The sequence below is a fragment of the Cupressus sempervirens genome, chromosome 6 (assembly GCF_028749045.1).
Source record: "Cupressus sempervirens isolate cs-2001-9-10 chromosome 6, ASM2874904v1, whole genome shotgun sequence".
Lineage (NCBI taxonomy): Eukaryota > Viridiplantae > Streptophyta > Pinopsida > Cupressales > Cupressaceae > Cupressus > Cupressus sempervirens.
Window position 1 is genome coordinate 516,916,123 of NC_143123.1, and position 27,145 is coordinate 516,943,267.

The 27,145-nt window shown below is 34.2% G+C and overlaps 1 protein-coding gene and 2 pseudogenes across 2 annotated transcripts; all 3 read right to left on the reverse strand.

Moving 5' to 3' along the window:
* Window positions 1-2,635: 2,635 nt before the first annotated feature.
* On the reverse strand, window positions 2,636-4,822 carry LOC149553291 (cytochrome P450 76C2-like; annotated as a pseudogene).
* Window positions 4,823-11,618: 6,796 nt separating this feature from the next.
* On the reverse strand, window positions 11,619-13,671 carry LOC149553292 (cytochrome P450 76C2-like; annotated as a pseudogene). The gene is made up of 2 exons (XR_016353066.1): window positions 12,679-13,671; window positions 11,619-12,562 (listed from the first exon to the last, which is right to left on the reverse strand). The product of XR_016353066.1 is annotated as a cytochrome P450 76C2-like (transcript).
* A 10,988-nt stretch (window positions 13,672-24,659) lies between these two features.
* LOC149553293 (cytochrome P450 76C2-like) lies at window positions 24,660-27,145 on the reverse strand. Its single transcript, XM_089788763.1, has 2 exons — window positions 25,710-27,145; window positions 24,660-25,427 (listed from the first exon to the last, which is right to left on the reverse strand). The coding sequence occupies exons 1-2, from the start codon at window positions 26,676-26,678 to the stop codon at window positions 24,789-24,791; spliced, it is 1,608 nt and encodes a 535-aa protein (XP_089644889.1). The 5' UTR covers window positions 26,679-27,145; the 3' UTR covers window positions 24,660-24,788.

Below are 27,145 nucleotides of genomic sequence, written 5' to 3' on the forward strand. Positions count from 1 at the left end.
ATATTTTAATTCGTAATATTTAATAAATAAAAATTTGAAAATTATTTTAATAGAAAAATCTATATATAACGAAACACATCTTTCTTCAAGATACCCTTTACCTAATTTTAGAAATATTTTAAAAACCTAGACATGTTTTTTCTCATACCTTTAATGTTAAACTATGGGTGACAAAGGAAACAATAAAACAATATTATTAGTAAACTACATTATCATTCTATATTATTATTATTGTTCACATTTTTTTGGAGAATTCTAGTTTTTCATTTTCATTTGCTTTGAAGAAAATGTATAGCTTTTTAAAATATTGATCTCATTGATCCACATTTCGGTTAGCATAGCCACATCATTTTCCAGAACTTCAATATTTAATTGACAAAAGTTGAATAAGATTAATTAATGAGAAGACCTTATATATTCAAACTAAACTTAATAATTATTTCTTAAACATCATGTTTTCCTCTTTCATCTGACTCATTAGTACTTGTAGAGACTCAAGCTATCCACACAACCAAAAAAATTTAACATCCATGCAGCTAACAATATTATTCTAGCCAGAGTGGAATTGAGATTGAAAGAAATATTATTCTGGTCAAAGTGAAATAGAGATTGATCGTTCATACTCATTTCCTTTTGGATCAACAAGCCAACATGCATTTTAGTTTCAATCTCTTAGGCTGTAACCTATTAGTGTTGAATGTTATTATTAAATTGAATAATTTAAATGAACATAGCATGGATATTACACAACTTTCAACCAAGATGAACCAAGTGCTAGTATTCTATTCAAGTTGAAATGGATAACAAAAAAATAATATTCCTATACTATCCTTCCATCAATTGATGTCAATAGATATTAATATCTTTTAATGGGTCTTGTATTAATGGGAGAAGATTAATAAACTATTTTTTAAATACCATTTTTTTTTCCAACAAAATCTTAATCATATAATTTACTAGAATATATGCTATCTCAGTATCATACAACTAACATGTTTCAATGTGCATGTAAATCTTATCTGATTGTTATCTACGACATTCTCATGGTCATGGTTACATGTTAAATACTCAACTTTATGTAATATTGAATGTGTGACATTATGGGGAGTTTTGGCTTTGTTAGCATTACCTAGACATGCAATAATTGCTCAAGTGTTCTATTCATTTTGATTATATATGGGTTCTTGTGAGCTACTACTCATGAAACATGGGTCAATGAGCTTGACTCAATATCTACGTAGTTGAATCATGATAAAAATGTCAGATCTGGGTTGGAATATTATGGATAGGGGACAACTTTCCTTTGAGATGGTGCAAGAATTTGATGATCTTGTTGCTCACGATCGAGCTCCTTATTGAGCTCTCGTTGTTGTATTTCTTTCCGTCTTAATAAATTTTTACCCCTCCTTTTTTCTGAATTCTTCTTTTCTAATAAAACCTATCGGTGTACCTCTTGCACCTCTTTCTGATGCAAGTGCTAGTATTTATTTATAAAATGCCATGAAATTGAAATATATGTAATATGTACCACTACCAATTAGCTATGTCTCCATGTATACTAGGATTTAAACATTTCGACAAGACAATATTCATAATGGACTTCTGATCAACCAAAACATTTCCTGATTGATTTTAAAACTAAAAGTCATCAGCCCAGTCAATAATTCGTAATATAGATCTAATAAATGAGCTGTAATGTCCTCAAGGTTCTCTCAAAGACTTCAAAATTCACTTACCGCTATTACTCCGCATGATTTGTGGGCTTCAGCATCAGGGTCACAATATGACATTTATCATCAGTGAATGTCAAGGAAAGAAGATAGGCTTTCACGGCCTATGTTAACAAATTCAAATTTCAAAGGTACATAATCTAAAATAAAGCACAAGAACCCGTAGCTACAAATAAATTCAAATTTCCCCAATTCATTGATATGTACAGATGAAAGCAATATCATGCAGAAAACGGGTAGAGAAGAGTTAAAACAGCAGGCTTTAGGATGTATGGGTATCTCTTTCTTGATACAGTGGTGTCGCCCCTGAGAGAGAGAAATGGTACCCTTCATTCACTATGTTGTGGCAAGGGCTCTCACTTCTCTTGATACTTCAGTTTATAAACACTTTCCCACAGGAAGTTTTCCATTTCAAATTTTCTATATTAGCAAATATAGTGGCAAAAACGTAATGGCTGTTGACATTTCAAATTGAATATATATCAAGTTTCATTGATAATTGGCAAATCTTAGTTTCCACAACATACATAATTATTTAGATCATAATTGTAACCAGACATATAACTTTGGTCTATTATGATTAAAATTTTAAAATTAATAGCAACTATGATCAAAAAAAAATTTTAAATTGATATATATATATATATTTTACCTCGAATAAATAGAAACAACTAAAATCATCTTTCACAAACTATGGTTTTCCAAAAGTTATATTATTGTTACTATACCAAATTTATTGATGCGAGAACTCTTCAAATCTCCAGAAATTAATCTTATCTAAACTGAATTATAAAGATAAAGTTGTAAACCATATGAAGCAAAATTCGGATAGAACTGTGAAAAGGTTTTTAAATATTTATTTACCTTTAAACATTATGATTAAAGAGGAAATGCTAATGCAGAAATTTCGATAACATATTGACTTCAATGGCAATTTAGTTCATATAGATGTTATCAAACATTGGCAACAAATGAACATAACAAACAGATTGAGTTATTGCTGAAAGTACATGTTATGCTGAAGGCGTGGTGTGGGTATTGCTTCTAAATTTTGACGCTTCTTCAAAACCACTCCAGATAAATAGTCCATGTCCAGTTCCTCCGCACTCATTCCATCAGAAAGGCTCCAATGGAATGAATGGACTAGTGAAGCCAAGATCAAATGAAGCATCTTATCAGCTAAAGGAAGCCCCAAGCATATTCTTCTCCCTGCCCCAAATGGTAGTAACTCAAAATCATGTCCCTTGAAGTCCATCTTAGCCTTCTCACCCTCCATAAATTTCTCTGGCATAAACTTGGAATGCTCTTTCCAAACAGCAGGATCCCTTCCCACTGCCCACACATTAACCCACACCTGTGTGTCCTTGGGAATCACAAACCCCTCTATTTCACAAGAGCTTGTTGCTCTGTGAGGGATAAGAAGAGGACCAGCTGGATACAGTCTAAGCACTTCTTTCACCACTGCATGGAGATAACGCAGATGATCAATATCACACTCTTCCACTCTTCTACTCTGACCCACAACCTCATCCAATTCCACTTGGAGTTTTTTCATTTTATCTGGATTATGTATGAGTTCTGCCATTGCCCACTCTAGAGTTCCAGAAGTACTGTCACTGCCGGCCATCAAAAGTTCCTGTGGCAATCAAAACACTCATAACTAAGTTCACCCCAAATATGAACTTTGTGCTCAAATCCAACCAGAAATGACACCAATTTTCAAATTTTATGTACAAAGAAAATTGAACTTCCATTTATATTTTTGGGTAAGATTGTGTGTGAGTTTATCAGCATCAATGTTTCATGGATCATACTACGTGAAATGTTTGACAGCGTCAACGTTTCATGGATCATACTCGTTAATGCTGATAAAATCACACACAATCTCGTCCAGTAGTATGATCCATGAAATGTTGATGCTGATAAACTCACACATAATCTTACCCAGAAGCATAAATAGTATAACATGAATTGTGGAAATCTGTTACAATCAAAATTGAACTTACAAAAAATATTGCTCTATATCTGTGAGACTGAGATCCTGGCCTCGCATATCCAGCAGGACATCCAAAAAATCCTTCTCCCTTTCTCCTCCATCCACGGGCTCTCTGCTTTTCCTCGCCAATCGATTGCTTATCCATAGATCTAAGAAAAAATGAGCTCGTTTTAAATTGGCTCCAATTTTACGGCCGATGCCACCAAGATCCAAAAACCCAAGCCATGGGAAAAAATCTGCCAAATTGGGTCTTTCACAGAGCTTCACCCATGACATAAGAGCGTTAGTGAACTCCACACAGTCGGGATTACTTGGGTCGACTACCTTTGCACTGAACATCATACTACTTATCAGATTCATAGCCGTGTGGAATATTAAATCAGCAAAGTTCACTCTTTTTCCGTTCAGAGAGTTCTCCTGGAAAATGAGTTGAATCATTTGGGAAACCGACTCTGTTCTGACATGTTGCAAAGCTTGGAGTTTCTTGGGGAAGAAAAGCTCTGTGGTACAAATGCGTCTGAGTTTTCACCATCGGGATCCATTTTGATCCCAAATTATTGAAGACTTGTGGTAAGAGAGTATCTTCGCTAAATGAATGGGGAGCCGCCCAGCAAGGATACTGTCGTGGGTTTTGAGCACCTCTTCTGCCATGGCAGCAGAGGATGCCACCACTGTTGTTTTCATGCCAAGAAAGAGTGTCATTAATGGACCGTATTTCCCAGACAGGGCAAACAGGGCCTCATTGGGTTTTTGGCCAAGCTGAAAGAGGTTTCCTACAATGGGCCAAGCAGCTGGCCCAGGTGGAAGAAGCAGCCTCTTCCTGTTTTTCCTCCATAGTAATACAGAGATCACGATCAAAACAATGCTAACAAGCACATAATAGCAGTCCAATAGATGGCCATAATAGCTTTCCATGAGAACAGATGAGTACCAGCAATGACGAGGTTTCATTGCCTGCAGCACTTCTAAAAAATGTTTTACTGATTTAGTAGTCATTTAGATATCTCATTATAAATGTAACGGTTCTGACAGAGGAATATGAAACCGCTCTGATTGTGCAGTCCAATCATTGCGACTCTTCCTCTTCTCAGCCCTTTCATCTTCGATTGAATGTGATTAAAAGAATATTTATAACAGTTATTTGCTGTTGCTCATTGTAATGTGTGTTTTATCTAATAAGAGAAAATCCCCTGCTTGAAGAGTGGATGTAATCCAGACTAGCTGGATGAACCACTATAATTTCTGTGTTTGTTCTTCAATCTTTGAATTCTGTTTTTTGTTTTCCAGTTCTACTTTGTTTCTATATCTTTTTATTTTAGCTCAACAATTGGTATCAGAGCTTTAAGCTCATTTGATTTTCTAGAAATTGATAAAGATTTACAGAGGTCATGGATGAGGCAGATATTGGAAAAACTAAAAGTTTTCTGGGCAAAACTTTGGGCTATGGAAAGTGCAGATAGAGTCTTTGCTCATCAAGCAAGATTTACAAGTTGTGTTGCTTGGTAAGGCAAAGGGAAAAGGATCATCGACAAATGAAGAATGGGAAAAACTGGATTTGAAAGCAAGGGCAACGATTTTCTTGGCACTCTCAAGTAACGTGTTGTTTAACGTTTCAGCTGAGAAGACAACTAGAGAGTTAGTTGAGAAATTTTCTTCATTGTATGAGATACCTTCTGCTTCGAATAAAGTTTTTATAATGAAGAAGCTATATAATCTGAAAATGAAAGAAGGGGAGTAATGTTGAATCATCTGAATGAGTTTAATACATTAGCCAATCAGCTCATTTCAGTCGGTATACAATTAGATGATGAAATAAAAGCTATTTTATTATTATGTTCACTTCCGAACAGCTGGGAAGTCGTAGTAATGGTTGTGAGTACTTCAATAGTAGCCAAGAACAAACTGAAATTTAATGAAGTCGCAAGTACATTACTTAGTGAAGACATGCGAAGGAAACACCACGAATCCTCTTCCGAGGATACTCTAATAGTTGTGAGTACATACAATAGAGGAAGAAGTCGTGAAAGAGGTAGAAATAATAATAATAATGGAAGAGGCAAATCGAATCATCACTCAGAGTCTAGAGGAAGAAATGGCACCTGCTGGTTTTGTGGTAAACTAGGCCACACCAAGAAGCAATGTTGGAATTACAAGAAGGCTCAAAATAAAGTAATTCAAGACGGTGTAAATGCTGCAACTGATGGAGCTTTGGTACTTGCAGCTGGTGACATGGATTCAAGTTCGTGGTTTCTCAATTCCGGCGCATCCTTTCATGCTACTCCATGTCGGAGTGCGTTCACAAATTACCACGAAGGTATGTTTGGTAAAGTTTTTCTTGGAGATAACAAAGAATGTGACATTGTTGGCAAATGAGATATTTTATTATCGCAGAAAAATGGCAGTCAATGGCTTTTAAAGGATGTTAGGCATGTTCCTACACTTAAGCGTAATTTGATTTCAGTTAGTCAGTTGTATACACAAGGCTGTAATGTAAATTTTGATCTTGATTCATGGAAAGTATCTAAAGGTCAGTTAGTTTTGGTTAAAGGTAAGACATCTAGAAGTTTATATGTTTTAGAGTGCAATAGTGAAGTGGGAGCAGCCATGGCGGTTGTGGAAAGTAATGCTGAACTTTGGCATAAAAGGCTCGGTCACATGAGCAAAACGGGTCTTGAAGTCATGCTTCGAAGAGACCAACTTCCAGGTCTTAAATCTATTGATTTGGAGTTGTGTGAGCATTGTCTTTACGGCAAGCAAAATTGCACTAGCTTCGTAAGGATGGTTCATGAGAAGAAATCTTCTCTATTAGAACTTGTGCATTCCGATGTTTTTGGTCCTACGGAGGTAACTTCTCTTGGTGGTGCTAACTATTTTGTCACATTTCTTGATGATTACACTCGAAAAGTTTGGGTTTATATGTTGAATAAGAAATCTGAAGTATTTCAAAGTTCAAAATTTTTAAGACTATGGTGGAAAATCAGATCGGAAAAAGGATTACATGTCTACTAACGGACAATGGTGGTGAGTTTTGCTCTTTGGAGTTTGATAATTTTTGTGCAGATCATGTTATTTGGAGGATTAAAACAGTCCCTTATACACCTCAAGAAAATGGTGCAGCAGAGAGGTTGAATCGAACTATCTTGGAAAGGGCTCAGTGTATGTTATCTAATACTGGTTTGGGGAAAGAATTTTGGGCAGAGGCATGCAATACAGTGGTTTAGTTAATTAATCGAGCCCCTTCATCATGTCTTGATTTTGATATTCCAGAAGAGAGATGGATTGGTAAAAGAATTTCATTTTCTCATTTACGAGTGTTTGGTTGTGATGCATATGTTCATGTTCCTAAAGAGCAGCGAACGAAATTAGATTTTAAATCTAAAAGATGCATATTCTTGAGGTACGATGAAGATCAATATGGTTTTAGATTGTGGGATCCAGTAGTTTAGAAAGTTGTTCGCAGTCGCGATGTTATTTTCAATGAGAAATCATTCTCGAGTTTGCAAATTCTAAATCATCCTACTGATTACATTCAATTTGATTTATTTGATAATGGGGGACAAAATAAGAGGACTCCTCGAGTTACATTTAATCCTACTCCTAGTATTATGTCTTCACCACAATATGGTCTCCCCACTTCTACAAAATTTGCATCTTGCTCAATATCTAATTTACCTCTATCTACTAATTCTCCTGATGCCATTGCCACAGAGCATTACAATTTATTCCCAAACACTCACCGGCAGTAGTCCTCTGCATCTGAAATTGATATAGAGTAAATTGCTCTACCAAGCACTACACCCATCCCGTGCCAACACACCATGCCTCTATCTCTATTTTCTACACCGCTGCATACAGCTGAACAGCCGCATAGCATAACATCTCCTGCACAAGACGTTACCTTTCACTCCACAACATCGCTAGTAGAACTAGATTTTGATGGTCCAATTCAGTCGCAAGCTCTGCAACAAGGGACCGATGGTGTCCAAATCAAAGTTGGAAATATAGATCGAGCCATTAAACAAGGAGATGCCCATACAGAAGATATCAGTGAAGTCCCACAACCAAGGAGATCTACCAGAGATCGAAAACGACCTCGCAAATTTGATGATTATGAACTTTTAATTTCTTTGTGTTCTGATTAGACAGAACCACAGACTTTTAAACAAGATTGCAATGATTTAAATTCAGTACATTGGCTGGATGCTATGAATGATGAAATAGAGTCATTAAATGCAAGTCAGACTTGGGATTTGGTTCCTCTTCCACCAAATCGTAAAGCTCTGAAAAATAAATGGGTGTATCGGATAAAAGAGGAGGATGGAGGATGTAAAAGGTACAGGGCCAGATTGGTAGTGAAGGGGTTTGCTCAACAAAGAGGAGTGGATTTTAATGAGATCTTCTCTCCAGTAGTTAAAATGCAAACCATTCGTTTGGTTTTGGGCATGGCAGCAGCTTGGGATCTTGAGCTTGAGCAACTCGATGTCAAAACAACATTTCTACATGGGGATATTGAAGAGGAATTGTATATGGAGCAGCCAGAGGGATTCATTAAACACGGGCAAGAGCATTTATATTGCAGATTAAAGAGGAGTCTATATGGGCTAAAGCAGGCTCCACGTCAATGGTACTTAAAATTTGATAACTTCATGACACACGAAGGATTCACACGCTGCGAATCAAACCCATGTGTTTACTACAAAAGGCTTTCTACTGGTGAGTTTGTGATTTTACTACTGAATGTTGATGATATGTTGACTGCTGGAAATAGCATGAGAGTTATTCAAGAGCCGAAGATGCATTTGGCTCTTCATTTTTCCATGAAAGATTTAGGGGCAGCGAAGAGGATTCTTGGGATGGATATAATCCGTGATAGACATAAAAGAGAAATTAGATTATTTCAAGAAAAGTATATTTTCAAAATTTTAAAAAAGTTTAATATGTCAAATGCTAAATCGGTTGCAACTCCATTGGCTGATCATTTTCGATTATGTTCTAAGATGTGTCCTACTCCGGAAGAAAAATCTGAGATGGATGGTATTCCTTATTCTTCAGCAGTTGGGAGTTTAATGTATGCAATGGTTAGCACGCATCCAGATCTTGCTCATGTAGTGGGAGTCGTAAGTGGTTTTATGAGTAATCCAGGTAAAACTCATTGGCAAGCAGTTCAATGGATTTTTCGATATTTGAGAGGCACTTCCTCTCATGTTTTATGTTTTAATAACAAGACTCCTTATATTTGTGGGTATGCTGATTCTGATATGGCTGGAGATTTAGATAAATGGAGGTCTACAACAGGCTATGTTTTTACTTTTGCTGGGGCAGTGATAAGCTGGGCTTCTCGTAAGCAACAAGTTGTTGCTCTTTCCTCTACCGAGGCCGAATATATTGCTCTTACTGAGGGGGCCAAAGAGCTGATATGGTTACAGCGATTGTTTGGAGAGTTGGGATTTCAACAATCAAATTTTATTCTATTCATTTGGCTAAAAACTCAGCTTTTCACAATCGCACGAAACATATAGAAACCAGATTTCATTTTATCCATCATGCTCTTGAAGAGGGAAGGCTACAGTTAGAGAAGATTGATACAAAGGTTAATCCGGCTGATGTGTTTACAAAGGTTGTACCACGAGAGAAGTTTGAATTCTGTAGAGCTTCTCTCGGCATCGTCACGACATAGCCATAAGGATTCCAAGTAGGGGATATCTCTGTGCAGCATTGATTGGACTTCAAGTGGGAGATTGTAACAGTTCTGACAGAGGAATATGAAACCGCTCTGATTGTGCAGTCCAATCATTGTGACTCTTCCTCTTCTCAGCCCTTTCATCTTCCATTGAATGTGATTAAAAGAATATTTATAACAGTTATTTGCTGTTGCTCATTGTAATGTGTGTTTTATCTAATAAGAGAAAATCCCCTGCTTGAAGAGTGAATGTAATCCAGACTAGCTGGATGAATCACTATAATTTCTGTGTCTGTTCTTGAATCTTTGAATTCTGTTTTTTGTTTTTCAGTTCTACTTTATTTCTGTATCTTTTTATTTTAGCTCAACAATAGAAACATCCCCTGCCGCAAAGTCAATACAATGATTTTATCACAGTGCAAACGATAACGCTCAAATCTAAAGACGGAAGAATAATTTGGATCAGCCAATGAATGTGATGAGAAAAATCAATGGACGGCAAACAAAAGTAATATTTTTTTCCCCTCTGCAGTCTTGTGTCTTATGTGGGACACACGCCATCAGCCTGAATATTGTCCTCTTCGGTGGGATTGCTATGAAATAAATGTGCTATCCAGATCGATCAGATTGCAACCTTTGTACTAAATTTAAAATATAGTCATTTTTGTACACATTGACGGCATGCCCACATTGACCACCGCCGTAAGTTCTCTTCACCACACTGCCCTAAATTCCTTTTAAATACAATCTACTTATCTTGAAACAGTTGTTCTTGCAATGAAGTGGTGCCAACGAAAGTTCACAGTGCATGATGAGAATAACATCGGTTCCATTCCAAAAATATTTATAAAATGATTTTACAGCTCACCCAGAAATGTATAGTTGCATGGTAGCAAAGGAAAATAAAGTAAAAGAAAAAGAAAAGAAAGATATAGGTGAAGATGGGTATGTATCGTATTTTTCATAGAAATATAGGAATTGGAATTGTTATTTTGGAATAGCTATTTTGAAATAGAAGATGGGATACATATTCTTATTCTTAAAATAAGATGTTCTCTGGATTCGATTATGTGTGTTTATTAATCATCAACGTTTCGGATCACACTACATGATCCTTCATGAGAAAGACACACAATTGAATCGAGAAAACATCTTATTTTACAAATGGATTGTGGAAATTTGTTATTGTTAATTCTTTTTTTTTTGGTTCAGTCAGAATATGATGGAGAATTCACAGACCCAAAAATTTATATTTTCTAAAATAAATAAAACTGGAAGAGGAATACGTATTCCAATTCCATCGCAAATTTTCATTTTGGGCCAAAATTAGAATACATATTCCTATTTGCAATTTCAATTTGGTGCACCAAAGAGAATTCGAAATTTTAAGAATTTACATATGCCTATTCCACTCATATTCCCACTGCCAAACGGAACAAACTTAAGCACTTCAATTTGATCTGATCTACACACTTCACCCGAGCAATCTGATCTAGAACAGCGAACTATTTGAAATTCTTAGCGAAAATTGAAACAGATTTACAAAATCTTTGGCCAAATCTGCTGGTTTCTCAATACAATACTAATTTGAATTATTCTCAGGCCTACAACATAGTGTCTTCTACAATCAGGAATAATTTCACACCCAGAATCACCTTCAATTCCCTCAAAAATGCTACTCTCACTCTTTTGAAACAAAGAGAAAACTGTAGCCTTCCCCCCAAATTGCTATGCAGCCTCTACAAGGCATTCTGAAAAAAAAACTAAAAACCTCCCTCCCCTCTTCCATACGTTACTGAACGGCACCTACTTGTTTACCAATCCTAGATTCTGTTTCATTCAGTTTATAAAGGGATAAGAAGGGAATATGAAGTTTCCGATTATATTCAAACAATATTATGTATTCTATTGTTTAAAATAGATGAATTCTATGCAACAAAGATTTTTCATTTTAGACATGCGATTCGAAAAATGAATGTATATGCTCTTCTAAAGAACGGGGAAATAATATATAAATATTCTTTTAACATCCATGTACGCTGTTTAATAGATGTAGAGCCAATTTGCAGTCATAAAGCAATTGCCGGCTGGAAGAAAAGCTTCTATGGACGATGAAGTGCAGGTTTCCAGTAAATCTTATCTATAAGAAAATAGACCTAATCATTACTTTTGAACTATCAACTGGAAGAAAAAAGTTTAAAGCGCTTATCCATTAGATCAAAAATCTGAAGCGAACTGTATAGAGCTTTTCTATATTTATTCAGCTGTGAACATTGTGATTACAAGCTTGGACTAATTCTTTTAGGACTCGTAACATAGTTTAACAGTAGTTTAACAGTCTTTTGTGTCTTCTATTTAATGGGTCAATCTTTTAATACAATGGCAACCACCAAATGATATCAGGATTTGATCACATGTTTGAATCCTCTAACATGATTTAACTGTTTCTTATATTTAAGAGTCCCTCTGTCTTCTAAGTAATCAATTTAACTTAGTCAAGAAATCACCTTATTCTTGAAACTACTAATATACGATATGTGGCAGGCGTGTTGTGGGGATTGCTTGCAACTTCTGACGCTTCTTCAATACCACTCCAAGTAAGTAATCCATGTCCATTTCCTCCGCTCTCATTCCATCAGGAAGATTCCACTCAAAGGAGTGAACCAGCGAAGCCAAAATCAAATGAAGCATCTTATCAGCCAAAGGAAGCCCTAGGCATATTCTTCTCCCTGCTCCAAATGGTATGAACTCAAAATCTTGTCCCTTGAACTCCATCTTAGACTTCTCACCCTCCAAAAATCTCTCCGGCATAAATTTAGAGGGCTCAATCCAGACTGTAGGATCCCTGCCCATTGCCCACACATTAACCAACACCTGTGTATCTTTAGGGATAAAAAATCCCTCTATTTCACAAGAGATGGTCGCTCTGTGAGGGATCAAAAGAGGACCAGCTGGATATAAGCGAAGCACTTCTTTCACAACTGCATGGAGATAAGGCAGATGCTCTGTGTCACATTCTTCCACTCTTCTGTCCCGACCCACGCCCTCCTCCAATTCAACTTGGAGTTTTTGCATTTTATCTGGATTACGAATGAGTTCCACTATGGCCCATTCTAGGGTTGCAGAAGTAGTGTCACTGCCTGCTGCTAAAAGTTCCTGCAACAACCAAGACAAACAGAAATGACCTCAAAATTTAACTTTTTTGTTCAAATCCAGCCATAAATGGCACCAATTTAAACTTCCCACAAAATGGTCAGAAAATTCAAACTTACAAATAGTATTGCTCTGATATCTGTGAGACTGAGATCATGGTCTCTCATATCAAGCAACAAGTCCAGAAAATCCTTTTCTGTATCAATTTCATCCTTAGGCTCTCTGCTTCTACTCACCAGTCGATTTGCTTATGCACAATCTACTAAATAATAAGCTCGTTTTAAATGGGCTCCTATTTTACGGTCGATACCACGAAGATCCAGAAACCCAAACCATGGGAAAAAATCAGCCAAACAGGGCTTCTCAACAAGCTTAGCCCATGAAAGAAGAGCATCAATGAACTCCACAGAGTCAGGATTATTTGGGTCATAAACATTTGTACTGAACATCATATTACCCACCACATTCAGAACCGTGTGGAATACTAATTCGACAAAGTTCACACTCTTTCCCTTCAAACTGTTTTCCTCAAAAACCGATCGAATCATTTGGGAAACTAAATCTGTTCTGAGATGTTGCAAAGGTTGGAGTTTCTTGGGAGACAAAAGCTCTGAAGTGCAAATACGTCTTAATTTTCGCCAGTGGGATTCATTTTGAGCAAATACTATTGAGGATTTGTGGTAAGAGAGTATCTTCATCGAATGTTGGACGGTCCGGCCAGCAAAGATGTTGTCATGGGTTTTGAGTACCTCCTTCGCCATGGCTGCAGAGGACGCCACCACTGTTGTTTTCATGCCAAGAAAGAGTGTCATCAAGGGGCCATAATGACCAGAAAGGGCAAACAGTGACTCATTGGGTTTTTCACCCAGCAGAAACAGGTTTCCTATGATAGGCCAAGCAGGTGGTCCAGGTGGAAGAGGGAGGCTCTTTTTCTTTTCCATAGCAATACTAAAGAGGAGACCACAGCACTACTAACCAGAACAGAAAACCACAACTTCAGTTGCTCATCCATCAGAATATTCAACTGATCTCTCAAACCACCATATCCCTGCTTTTATTCTTTGTTGTGCAACATTAAAAGTATTCAATAACTTAGTGGTCATATAGTTTTGTCCATATTTTATTTTATAAATTGGGAAGTCAAATAAAATTTTATAAAGTAGAGAACGAGGACAAGGTTATGGAGTATTTTATTTGGATTATTGAAGATTTCTTTTCATTGTAATTGCTTTTTTAATTGTATAGATCATGTAGTAGGTTCAAAAAAGTTGATGATAAAAACTAGTACGCATAGCTTAAACGAGAAGGAAAGTTGGCATTGTGGACTATGAAGATTACATAACTCTACAATTAGTATAGAGTAGAAAAGTGAAGAAGGGAAAGCAAATTATATTATTTAGTATTATATTAAGTTACCACAATCCCCTGTTGATTCGAGAGTTGATTCGTCAATAAGTCAAGTATGGAAGATTCACTTGAAAGTTTATGATGATGACTTTGCAAGACTTTTGAAATGCCTGCACGAGCCCAAAACAAATTTGGGGCAAATTTGTGTTGATTTCGAGGATGTTATCAAACCAAGTGCATTGTCACTGTTCGTAAAATCTTTATAATATGCTTATCTCATGGAGTCAATTTCCATAGCCAGTCTAAAATTGTAAAAATTGGTAAGTCTTAGAACCATGTCGGGCTCTTTATTTAATAAGCCACACATTACATGTCATCAATAAGTTAGAGAGAATAAAACAACATTCATAACTTTATATGTTGGACTTAAAAACATTTGAAATTATCACCAAAAATGGCAGTTAGCTTCATGTTGCACATGGGCAATCATTTCGTTGGACTATTTTGCATAGAGGTGTATTGCCAATAGCTTAACTTCAAGTAGATATGTAGATCTAATCAAAATATGCACTTAGAAAATCAAACTAAATGAGAGACCTTCACAATTAATGTATCCAATATCAATTGATGGCTTTTTAAGCGTTAGAAGCTAGAAATTGATATCTATCAATTGTCAAAATCCACATCATTTTGATTCAAGTTAAAATCAGTTACCATTACTAACCAAAGTGGTCAACAAAAGACTAAATTGGATTGTGTGTATGTGACTTAAGCCTATTTATTCAAGCAACTCTATTTCAATGAAAATAGTCTCAAGAGTTAGCAACATATTTCAAGCCACCTAAAACACAAGCCACTTTTTTCAAATTTGATTAATTTATTGAATGTGCTAAAACTTGTGAAGTTCATGGAGTAAGTCTTCTTTTCGATAAATCATATCTATATTTGGTAGTTTAGACACTTGTAGTTCAAGAAAGACTTGTAATTAATTTTTTGTAAGACAAGATTTTTGTAAGTCAACAAAGATTCTTGAAGCAACTAGCACATGGCTTGATCATAATAAAATCTATTTAAACTATCACTACTTGGTACAAGCACTTTTATCTTTTTAATTAAATATGTAGTAGACACAAATACAAAAATACATAAGAGTTACAAAACCTACTCTAAATATTTAACAAGGCATACAAAATATAGAGCCAACTACAACTAATGAAGTTTAAATTGGGGGCACTAATTATAAGCAACAAATTTCTTTTGAAAATAGAATGAATGCTCATTATAAAGATAAGTGATAATGCACATGACATGACTAGGCATAGTTGCTTGTTTAGCTATTACATGGAAGAAATTTAAATTTGAATTTAGTTGTAGTTATGTGTCCACTATTTAATGTCGATAGGCATTCTACAATGGCAGAATGGGGGAGTGGGATGGTGTGAGCGTGTTAATGTTAACTTTTATTCTTCTAGGTTAAATTTGACAACCATCTACATGTCAAAAATTTAAATCTTATTATAAATATAATATTCTTTTAAAAACAATTTAATAAATATCACATAAAATATCCATTTAAATTCTAATATTTGAAGATATAAATCATCCATTTTTTAAGCAATTAAAATATATAAGTTAGTAAAAAACTAAATAAATGGAGATAAAAGAAATATAATTAATTTTAGATGTAGTAAATTAAATCATAATTATTTTGCAGTGGAGATCTATCAACATTTCTTTAGATAGATTTATTTAAGATATCTATACTAGTAATTATGGTGTCCTTCAATGTAAAAATACACCATTGAAGAATTGTTCAAACTGTAGTCTTTATTCTTTATTTTTCTTATTTCAAATCAAAGAAGGTATAAAAGCATAAAACACATTACTATTATATCACTATGACATGTCATAAACTAGTAATAGAAAATTATAAATTATAAAAGAAAAGTGACAATAATGGTGTTCCTCTAGAAAATGAAATCAAAATAATAAATTTGTACCCATTAGTTTGTGTCAAATTCAAGAATCATTTGTTACATATTTTGTGCCTCAACATTTTTATACTACACATTTTCAATCCAATAAGTCACTGATGCAGGGGCACCTCCTAAAATTCCAAAAGGAACAAAAACGAACTCGGGTAGTTAAAGAACGGTTTGTAACCATTAAAGATGATCTTTAAATAAGTCATCTCATAATGTGATTAGGACAGAGAATCGATAAGGGTGAAAAGATAATAGTTTGATAGAGAATGAGTGAATAGAAGGCAATGCAAATGGCTCTCTGGCGACAGCCAAAGAACCATTCATTTTGTAATCTACAAATAGTTATTTGTAGTGAAAATATGTGTTGTTTTTAATGATGATTCAGTTTTCTTATCGGTTCTTGTTAGGTTCCCTATGCTTCAGGTTCGGAACTTTGTAAAAAAAACATGGTAGTGTTTAGAATCAGTTTCATATTACCATTATTTTATTGTCATTATTGTGATTTCTTTGCATCAGATTGGTATCAGAGTGAGACAAGGTCTTGCTGGGAATTGTATGTCTGCAGAAGAATCACTAGCTGAAGTTGAGGCTCACACCATGCCTCTGAAAAGTATGACTCTAGATGCCATCAAAAAGATGATGGAGAAACTTCTAGAAGAGAAGTTGAAGGAGTTCAAGAAGTCATCCGAGTGACAAGGCCCATATTTGTCTTCCACCTCATTTCCATGGGACATGGAAACATTTGAAGTCTGGTAGTATGATGTAGGGGCACCTCCCAAAATTCCAAAAGGAACAAAAACATACTCAGGTAGTTAAAGAACGGTTTGTAACCTTTAAATATGATCTTTAAATAAGTCATCTCATAATGTGATCAGTACAGAGAATCGATAAAGGTGAAAAGATAATAGTTTGATAGAGAGTGAGTGAATAGAAGGAAATGCCGCTAGAGAGCCATCCATTTTGTAATCTGCCGATAGTTATATGTAGTGAAAATATGTGTTGTTTTTAATGGTGATTCAGTTTTCTTATCGATTCTTGTTAGGTTCCCTATGCTTTAGGTTCGGTACTTTGTGAAAAAAACATGGTAGTGTTTAGAATCAGTTTCATATTACCATTATTTTATTGTCATTATTGTGATTTCTCCACATCAGTCACCAAATTTTAGAATCTCACTAATAAAGTTTTAGAGGAACTTTCATTACTCACCCTTTAACATTTTATGAATTTATATTTTTTATTAATAGTTATCCTAGTTTTTAATATATAATAATATTAGCAAGAATACACTTTTATTAGAGTATTTTGGCTAATAGAAAAACTATTTAAAACGATATAAATATCTATATTTTAATTCTATACATGTATTTTTATTTGGTTTAACTACGAAAACAAGATAAAAAATAATAAAAAGCTTTTTTTCAACAGTATATTCCATTATAATGTTGTTTTATCAACAAAATGTATATCTTATATGATGGTCATCTATTTAATGATTATATATTCGACATAACAAAATAGATATACTAATAAAAACTTAATATTGTAGTTTCATTAAAAAAAATAGTTTAACATTTGACTAGACTCATTTGTTCATAACTCTTCATCTTTACTAATCTAGTTATCATATACAACACACTCATTTGTCTTCTCAAGTTAGAAACCAACAATTTTTTATTATAGTATTTATAAATGATCCTACATTATGCCAACACAAAACTCATACTTTAATTTTGGTTTTAAAATGTTCAATATTTTAATTAGACTCATTTATACATGACTCTTCCTCTTTATTAACTCTATTATCATATATGATAGGATCATTTCTCTTATTCTCAAATTAGAGACCAATAATTTTTTTATGAAATCATCCACCAATTACCTATATCCTATATCTAGTCGAAAGGAGGCACATATACAATCATCATCTATATTGTTGTCCCATTTTCTATATTAATGATAATAATAATAATAATAAATATGACTAGGGACAATGGCCATGGCCGTCACCATTGTTAAGTTGAATAGATTGTGTATCAATGACATTGGGGAAATTTGATTATACATGGCAACCACAGTTTCAAACACACAGTTGTTTAGAGTGACCAGACACTTAAATATCTTTTGTTTGTTGTGATGGAGAGAGGCGACACTTGAGATTCGGTGTAGAAAAAAAGACATGTTTATTGGCTTTCAAAATTTCTTGACATCAGTAGTTACTATCATCCAACATTTACTTGAAAGCAAACTTTATATATGTTGTTTTGTTGGAGTAAGAATCTTGACTTGATTCACTGGATAAAATGGAAATAATGTTAAATATAAATATGAAAATACATTTTCTTTTATATAATGGATTATAATGATTTTGAGAAAGCATGCATCTAAATTACAAGATTCTTTTAGCTAAACCTTATATGTGAGGGAATCTAATCAGTCAAATTTATCTGAAAAACCTCTCTAGCATAAATTTGGTGGGTTCCTTCCAGCCGTTAGGATCCCTTTCCATTACCCACACATTAACCAACTCCTGTGTGTCTTTGGGGATAATAAATCCCTCTATTTCACAAGACGTGGCCACTCTGTGAACTCCACAGCATTGGAATTATTTGGATCGAAAACCTTTGTACTAAACATCATATTACCTAGCATGTTAAGACTCATGTGGATCATTAACTCACCCAAGTTCACACTCTTTCCTTCCACCCTGTTTTCCTTATAAATCAATCGAACCATTTGGAAAACTGAGTCTCTTATGACAAGTTGCAAAGCTTGGAGTTTCTTGGTAGACAAAAGCTCTGAAGTGGCAATGTCTTAATTGTTGTCACTGAGTTTCATTTTGGGACAAGGCTATCCTCGAGAAAAAACTATATAGATGATCAATTTTTAGAAAAAAATCATTTCAAAAATTTGAAAACGTCATGGATTATTCTGAAAATTTCAGCATTTGATCTTCATGATCTGCGTAGTTTATAGTTGAAAACAACAAAAAAATTGGAAAAAAAAATCACTATGTTTTCATGAATCTAGATAAAAAAAGTTTGGCTTTGTTTTGTCCTTAGTGCATTTTGTCTAGATATTAGTGTGTCCCTTCATTTTGAGCCCATATTATTATAATTAAATAGTGTATTTGATTTTGATTATTATTTCATGTTTCAATTTATGTGATTTATAAGCTTATAATTCTTATTTTGATTTCTAAGTAGTTTTGGAGAAAGGATTTAGTATACACATAAAACTTAAAAAGTGGACATTTCAAGATAAGATACATAATCTCTAATGCATGTTAATTGCTTTGACTTCATACACAAGGGGAGTTATTTCAAGGTGAAATACATATTGTTCATTGCATGTTAACTATTTTGACTTCTAAGTAGTTAAGAAGAGAATATTAATTATGTGCACAAGGGTCTAAAAGTAGTTATTTTAAGGTGAGATGCATACTCTCTATTGTGTTTTAATAGTTAACTTTGGCCATCATGAAACTTACTTGTGTACAAATGCCAATTTGTAATGAGTACCAACAAAATTATACACTTCCTAGTTGCTAATATTTTTCTAAACCATCGAGAATACAAATAGATTGCCATTGATATTGATAAAGTTCCTTCAATAAACTCTAAATATGTTAATATAGTCCAATAAAGAACATAAATGAAAACTGAACCCCTTCTCCCATCTTGTAAATAATTATTTTTTTTTAAAATGATATTACAAATTTTAAAATTACTTTAAAGACATATATAATTCATATATTATCTTTAATTTTGTAAAACAATAATCTTAAAACCCTTGCATATCCTCTAAATCTCCCTGTCACTCAATTGCGATGAGATAACTACTATAAAAAAAAATTCCTCCCTTTCTAAGATGAGATCATTTGCATCTCTTACTACCTTTAAATCTCCAAATAACATCAGCTTCCTTCTAGTTTCAACACAAAATCCATCTTTACTTCCTTACTAAACGCCTCAGGCTTCAGCTACAACAATGTGAAATAAATTCAAAACAAAAGTCCATTTCTTTATCTACATTCACCTTATCAACCACATTCTATATTTGAGGAATCAAACCACTAAATCTCTTGAGAACAACACAACATATCCTCAATAAATTGAAGATAAACAACAACAAGGAATCTCATGCTTTTGCACTCATTTGACATGGAACATAACCTAGATAGATACCAATGTTTCCTGTCTATGGCCAAATTTGACTAAGTTATGTAAACAATGCTCACAAACCCAAAAAAACAAAATTAATATAAACCCTAAGGGTCTGTTTGGTTACAAGCATAGAAATAGGAAATTAGAATGGAAAATGTAAATGGGGAATGGGAATGGAAAATGGCAATCCCTTTCCTGTTTGGTTCACCTAAAAAATTTCTCAATGACATGTAATTTTCCTTTTAATTTTGTTCATAGATACATGTAATTCAAAACTAAAACTCTCCCCTGATATTGAATTTCTGAACAATCGAGATATTTCTACAAAGATCAAAGAAAGAGTTGCGGCAACTACAAATCAAATTGTAAGATCTCTTTGCACCTTGAAAAATGAGGATAACGATATGGAAAGAGTTCTATCCAATTTCAACAATCGATTACCTTTGAAGATCCCAAGTGGACAAGGAAGAAAATATTTGTGTTTTGACAACTTATACACGACAGAGAATATGATTTCTAGAAGAAGTGTGAGTTTACATGGAAACGGTCAAAAATCTACAAAGCCAAAGTTTCTTTTGGTTCATTTCATCTTGGAATTGTCGAGGATTCAATGGTAAGGGAATTGCCATCAAATATGCAGGATGGACTTAGTTGTGCATCGGTGACACCTGCGAGAACACTAGGGGAGACTTAGTACTCAAAGATTTCAAGACGACGGTGACATATTCCTATTCTCCATTCCAATAACATATATTTTTGGGAATGCACTTACGCTCATTTTAGGGTAAAATGGGAATATGTATTCTTATTCCCCATTCAAGTTTCGTGCATCAAACGAAGAATTAAAAATATATTCTAATTCTCAATGACCATTCCGATCATATTCCAACAACCAAATGGGCCCTAAGTTTTTACATCTTTGGCCATTGATAATCATTTTTTCCCCACTTGTACCCCGCGGATGTTTATTTTTTTAAAAAAACTAGGCGAATGTGGCTAGCCACAAATATATTAAAAATAAAAATCTGATTTAAGAGCTAAATGGGGAAAGAATTAGAAAAAAACCCCAAATCGTCACTCAGATACGAGGATTTTAAATTATTAATGGGTTTTCATGTATAGGGTTATACACTTGCTATTTCTACAACTAGCTTATTTAACTTATATCAAAAACAATTTTATATATTTAGGAAAAAGAAATTTAAAAAAATGTTACTTGTGTTGAGAAGTGTTTTTAAATGACAATACAAATTTAGATATATATAATTATGCATAATTTAATTGTATATTTATTAGATAATATCTATAAATTTATATAATATATTGTTAGTGAAAATTTTACGTCTAAAAATTAAAATACTAAAACAATCTTAAGTAGTTGAAGATATTTTTGTCTTTTATTTTATATTTGTGAAAGGTACATAGAGAATTCATCTAAATCAATCCATGAACTTATTAAATATTGATGAATCCAAAACCTAATTCACTCTATTATACAAAATATGAGTATTTATCAACATTATTTCTAGACAAAAGCAAATAACAAAACCTTATTTCTTCCCATTCCTCCTAGCATTCCTCTTTGATTTTGTGGGTCATTTCTTTTCCTATTTGTGGGAGGTCACAAACTACTCAACACACTTTATTTATGATTGAGTAAATTATTAATGGGTTTTCATGTATAGGGTTTTACATTTGATATTTCTACAACTATTATTTATCTTACAACATTTTATATAAGCTTAGATCAAAATATATTTTTAATATGTATTTATGAAAATTGAAAAAGTATATTAATTATGCTGTGAAATGTTTGTGCAATGGTGATACAAATTTGTGTACATAAAATTGTGCATGATTTTAATTGATGTTCATTTGAAATTGTCAATATTTAGTGCTCAATCCATTTCCACATTTGTGCATCTACATTTTGTATGTATGTACTTGGTTACTTCTAGTGACTTACAATTTTGTTTGAGGGCTTTTAAATTCAATTATGTTTATGTTTCAAATCAATATTTCATAATCTTTGATCTGAACAATAAGCTAGAGAAGAGAAAATGACTATGGTAATTGAAGTGGTAACAATGCTCATATAATTTATAGATTAGCACTCATAACTTCAGAAAAAATAATAAACTTATTTTAGCTCAATTCCTTAATTTGACAACATAAAATTTGACAATTGATGGTGGAATGGATATGATCAAGAATGTCATCAAAACTTAAGAGGCTGAAAAATAAGGAGGATATTGCTACCTGTGACAAGGGTAATGAGAGGAATTTAACACGAATATTATATAAGGGTGTGAATTTGTTTGAACATATACAGATGCAAGAGCAAAACCATCAAAATCATTAGTCAAGACTCAAGATTCACTAAATGAATTTAGTCATTCAAAATCATGAGCATTGGGAAGCATCCAGGCCCATCTAGAAAGCACCAAGAACCCACAGTCCTAGGATGTGCTTCTTGAGAGCATCTGGGAAGCATCTAGGCCCATCTAGAAAGCACCCACAGACAAAAGGCCTTTTAGACGCCAATTTTAACATGTATTTTATTGATGATAGTGCGAATGTGGATTTTTTTTTAGAATCCTCATGATTTTGAATGACTAAATTTGATTAGTGAATCTTGAGTCTTGACTCTTGATTGATTAACATTGAATCATGAACTAAGTTTTGATTTTGTAATTCAAATTGCATTGGAATCTTGAACTTGACTAATTTTAAATTTACTAAATAGTTATTTCAGTTGGTGAAATTTGAAGTTAGTGAAGTTATATTTGTGACTTTGTGTTAGTGAAGTATGAAGTTGAACTATCAATGATGAAGCATCAGCGCAACCACCAAGAACCCACAGTCCCAGGGTGCACTTCCTAGGAGAATCCATGCAGCATCCTAACATACCCAAGCATCCGGATGCATCAGAACCAGCATCCAGCCATTTCAACAAAGAATCGGTATCTAAGAATAAGAATATAAAGATTTTTATAAACCTGATTGAAATATATGTCATTAATTCTATTTATTTATAGAATGGCGTGAAATGTGAAATTGAAATATATGAAGTATGTACCACTATCAATTAGCCATTTCTCCATGTATACTGGGATCTAAACATTTTGGCAAGACAATATTCATAATGGACTTGTGATAAACCCAAACAGTTCGTGATTGATGTTAAAACTAGAAGTCATCAGCCCAGTCAATAATTCGTAATATAGATCCAATAAATGAGCTGTAATGTCCTCAAGGTTCTCTCAAAGACTTCAAAATTCACTTACCACTATTACTCCGCATGATTTGTGGGCTTTAGCATCAGCACGCCCTCTGTTAACAAATTCAAATTTGAAAGATTATAAAATCTAAAATAAAGCACAAGAACCCGTAGCTACAAATAAATTCAAATCTCCTCAAAACATTATTAAACACTCTCAGAAGTAATATCAACTTTAAATAAAGGCCATACATAATCTATATACAAATTCCAGTCATATATGACCATTTTCTTTGAAACAAAAATATGTATATAATGGTAAATAAGCTGTACGTGGAAACTATGTGTAGTATCACGTTTGAATTCATTGATATGTACAGATGAAAGTAGCATCATGAAGAAAACGGGTAGAGAAGAGTTAAAACAGCAGGCTATAGGATGTATGGGTATCTCTTTCTTGATACAGTGGTGTCGCCCCTGAGAAAGAAATGGTACCCTTCATTCACTATGTTGTGGCAAGGGCTCTCACTTCTCTTGATACTTCAGTCTCAGACATTAATAAAATTATTGTAGGAAAAGCCAAGTTACTATATGTATTAGGACGCCTCTGTTCCAAACAGTATTAGACTTTTTGAATAAATTACCTTAATATTGAAGAGCTAATATATGTGATGTTGTAGGCGTGGTGTGGGGACTGTTCCAAATTTTGACTCTTCCTCAATACCACTCGAAAAATATAGTCCATGTCTAGTTCCTTTGTGCTCATTCCATCTCTTACAATAAGACAGTTACCTAGTTCTATCTGCACTGAACTTTTTGACAATTTTCAGAAAAGAGAAGTTCACACTAAACGTCTATCAGGCTAAAATAGTTCAAATTAAAAATAAATCAATTTAACATTAACAAGCGTTATTGTTTACAAACACTTTTTTCACAGAGGAAGTTTTCAATTTCAAATTTTCTATATTAGCAAATATAGTGGCAAAAACATCATGACTATTGACATATTAAATTAAATATATTTTGAGTTTCATTGATAATTGACAAATCTTAATTTCAACAACATACATACTTGTTTAGATCGTAAGTGTAACCAGACATATAACTTTGATCTATTATGATTAAAATTTTAATATCAATCGCAACTATAGTCAAAAAAATATTTTATATATATAGCCTTGAATAAGTTGAAACAACTAAAATCATCTTTCACAAACTATGGTTTTCTCAAGGAATTATATAATTCATTGATGCGAAAACTCTTGAAATCCTCAAAAATAAATCTTATCTAAACTGAATTATAAAGATAAAAGTCATAAACTATATGACGCAAAATCTGGATAGAACTGTGAAAAGGTTTAAACATAATGATTAAAGAGGAAATGTGAATGCAAAAAAATCCATATGATATTGACTTCAATGGTAAAATTCCTGCAATTTTAGTTCATATAGATGGTATCAGACATAGGCAACAAATTAACATGACAAACAGATTTCCTTATCAGATTGCCTTATTACTGAAAGTATATGTTATGCTGAAGGCGTGGTGTGGGTATTGCTTCTAAATTTTGACGCTTCTTCAAAACCACTCCAAATAAATAGTCCATGTCCAGTTCTTCCGCACTCATTCCATCAGGAAGGCTCCAATGGAATGAATGGACTAGTGAAGCCAAGATCGAATGAAGCATCTTATCAGCTAAAGGAAGCCCCAAGCATATTCTTCTCCCTGCCCCAAATGGTATTAACTCAAAATCATGTCCCTTGAAGTCCATCTTAACCTTCTCACCCTCCATAAATCTCTCTGGCATAAACTTGGAAGGCTCTTTCCAAACAGCAGGATCCCTTCCCACTGCCCACACATTAACCCACACCTGTGTGTCCTTGGGAATCACAAATCCCTCTATTTCGCAAGAGCTTGTTGCTCTGTGAGGGATAAGAAGAGGACCAGCTGGATACAGTCTAAGCACTTCTTTCACCACCGCATGGAGATAGGGCAGATGATCAATGTCACATTCTTCCACTCTTCTACTCTGACCCACGACCTCATCCAATTCCACTTGGAGTTTTTTCATTTTATCTGGATTATGAATGAGTTCTGCCATTGCCCACTCTAGAGTTCCAGAAGTAGTGTCACTGCCGGCCATCAAAAGTTCCTGTGACAATCAAAACACCCAGATCTAAGTTCACCCCAAATATGAACTTCGTGTTCAATCCAGCCAGAAATGACACCAATTTTAAATTTTATGCAAAACAGAAAATTGAATTTCTATTTATACTTGTGTGTGAGTTTATCAGCATCAACATTTCATGGATCATACTCATATTCAATGATCCATGAAATATTGATGCTGATAAACTTACACACAATTTCAACGAAAAGCATAAATAGAATATCATGAATTGTAGAAATCTGTTATAATTAAAATTGAACTTACAAAAAATATTGCTCTGATATCTGTGAGACTGAGATCCTGGCCTCGCATATCCAGCAGGACATCCAAAAAGTCCTTCTCCGTCTCTCCTCCATCCATTGGCTCTGTGTTTTTCCTCGCCAATCGATTGCTTATCCATAGATCTAAGAAAAAATGAGCTCGTTTTGAATTGCCTCCAATTTTACGGCCGATGCCACCAAGATCCAAAAACCCAAGCCATGGGAAAAAATCAGCCAAATTGGGTCTTTCACAGAGCTTCACCCATGACATAAGAGCGTTAGTGAACTCCACACAGTCGGGATTACTTGGGTCGACTACCTTTGCACTGAACATCATACTACTTATCAGATTCATAGCCGTGTGGAACATTAAATCGGCAAAGTTCACCCTTTTTACGTTCAGAGAGTTCTCCTGGAAAATCAGTTGAATCATTTGGGAAACCGACTCTGTTCTGACATGCTGCAAAGCTTGAAGTTTCTTGGGAAAGAAAAGCTGTGTGGTACAAATGCGTCTGAGATTTCGCCATCGGGATCCATTTTGATCCCAAATTATTGAAGACTTGTGATAAGAGAGTATCTTCGCTGAATGAATGGGGAGCCGCCCAGCAAGGATGCTGTCGTGGGTTTTGAGCACCTCTTCCGCCATGGCAGCAGATGATGCCACCACTGTTGTTTTCATGCCAAGAAAGAGAGTCATTAATGGACCGTATTTCTTAGACAGGGCAAACAGGGCCTCATTGGGTTTTTGGCCAAGCTGAAAGAGGTTTCCTACAATGGGCCAAGCAGGTGGCCCAGGTGGAAGAAGCAGCCTCTTCCTGTTTTTCCTCCATAGTAATACAGAGATCAAGATCAAAACAATGCTAACAAGCACATAATAGCAGTCCAATAGATGGCCATAATAGCGTTCCATTAGAACAGATGAGTACCAGCAATGAGGTTTCATTAGGGAAGAGGATCCAGTATTTGAAGGCATTTCAATAGTTATGATTGGAGTTGTTGAAGGCAACTTATCATTTTTTGTTCTTCCCGTTCTCTTACATTCTGACGATAGATCATGTAGTATGATCTGAAACGTTGATGGTAAAAAATTATACACAATCTAATCCAGAAATTAAAACTCGACTACACTTATTGACTTAATGTCCAATTTTTTTGACAACATTGTACCAATACTTGTGACTTTAAAATTGATATACAATGCTAACTACCCAAAATTGAATAAAAACGTACCCTTCTTTGTAAAAATTAACCAATAATAAAATGCCACATCAGTTGTTCAACTATGAGTACCCTTTATGCACAACCACTGGTCTCACTTTTTTTTTTGGCTATTTTGGACAACTTGGCAAAAAGCATGCTGATGTGGCATGATAACAGGTTACGTGGACTTGAAATCGTAGTTATAAGTAGACAACTCGCCAAACAAGCTGCTGTAAAAAA

Bases quoted from the DNA above. Each gene is read 5' to 3' on its own strand.
- LOC149553293 (XM_089788763.1), bottom strand. From the start codon at position 26,678: ATGCCTTCAAATACTGGATCCTCTTCCCTAATGAAACCTCATTGCTGG. The intron at 25,428-25,709 runs GTAAGTTCAATT...TGATTGTCACAG, and splicing joins ATATCAGAGCAATATTTTTT to GAACTTTTGATGGCCGGCAG.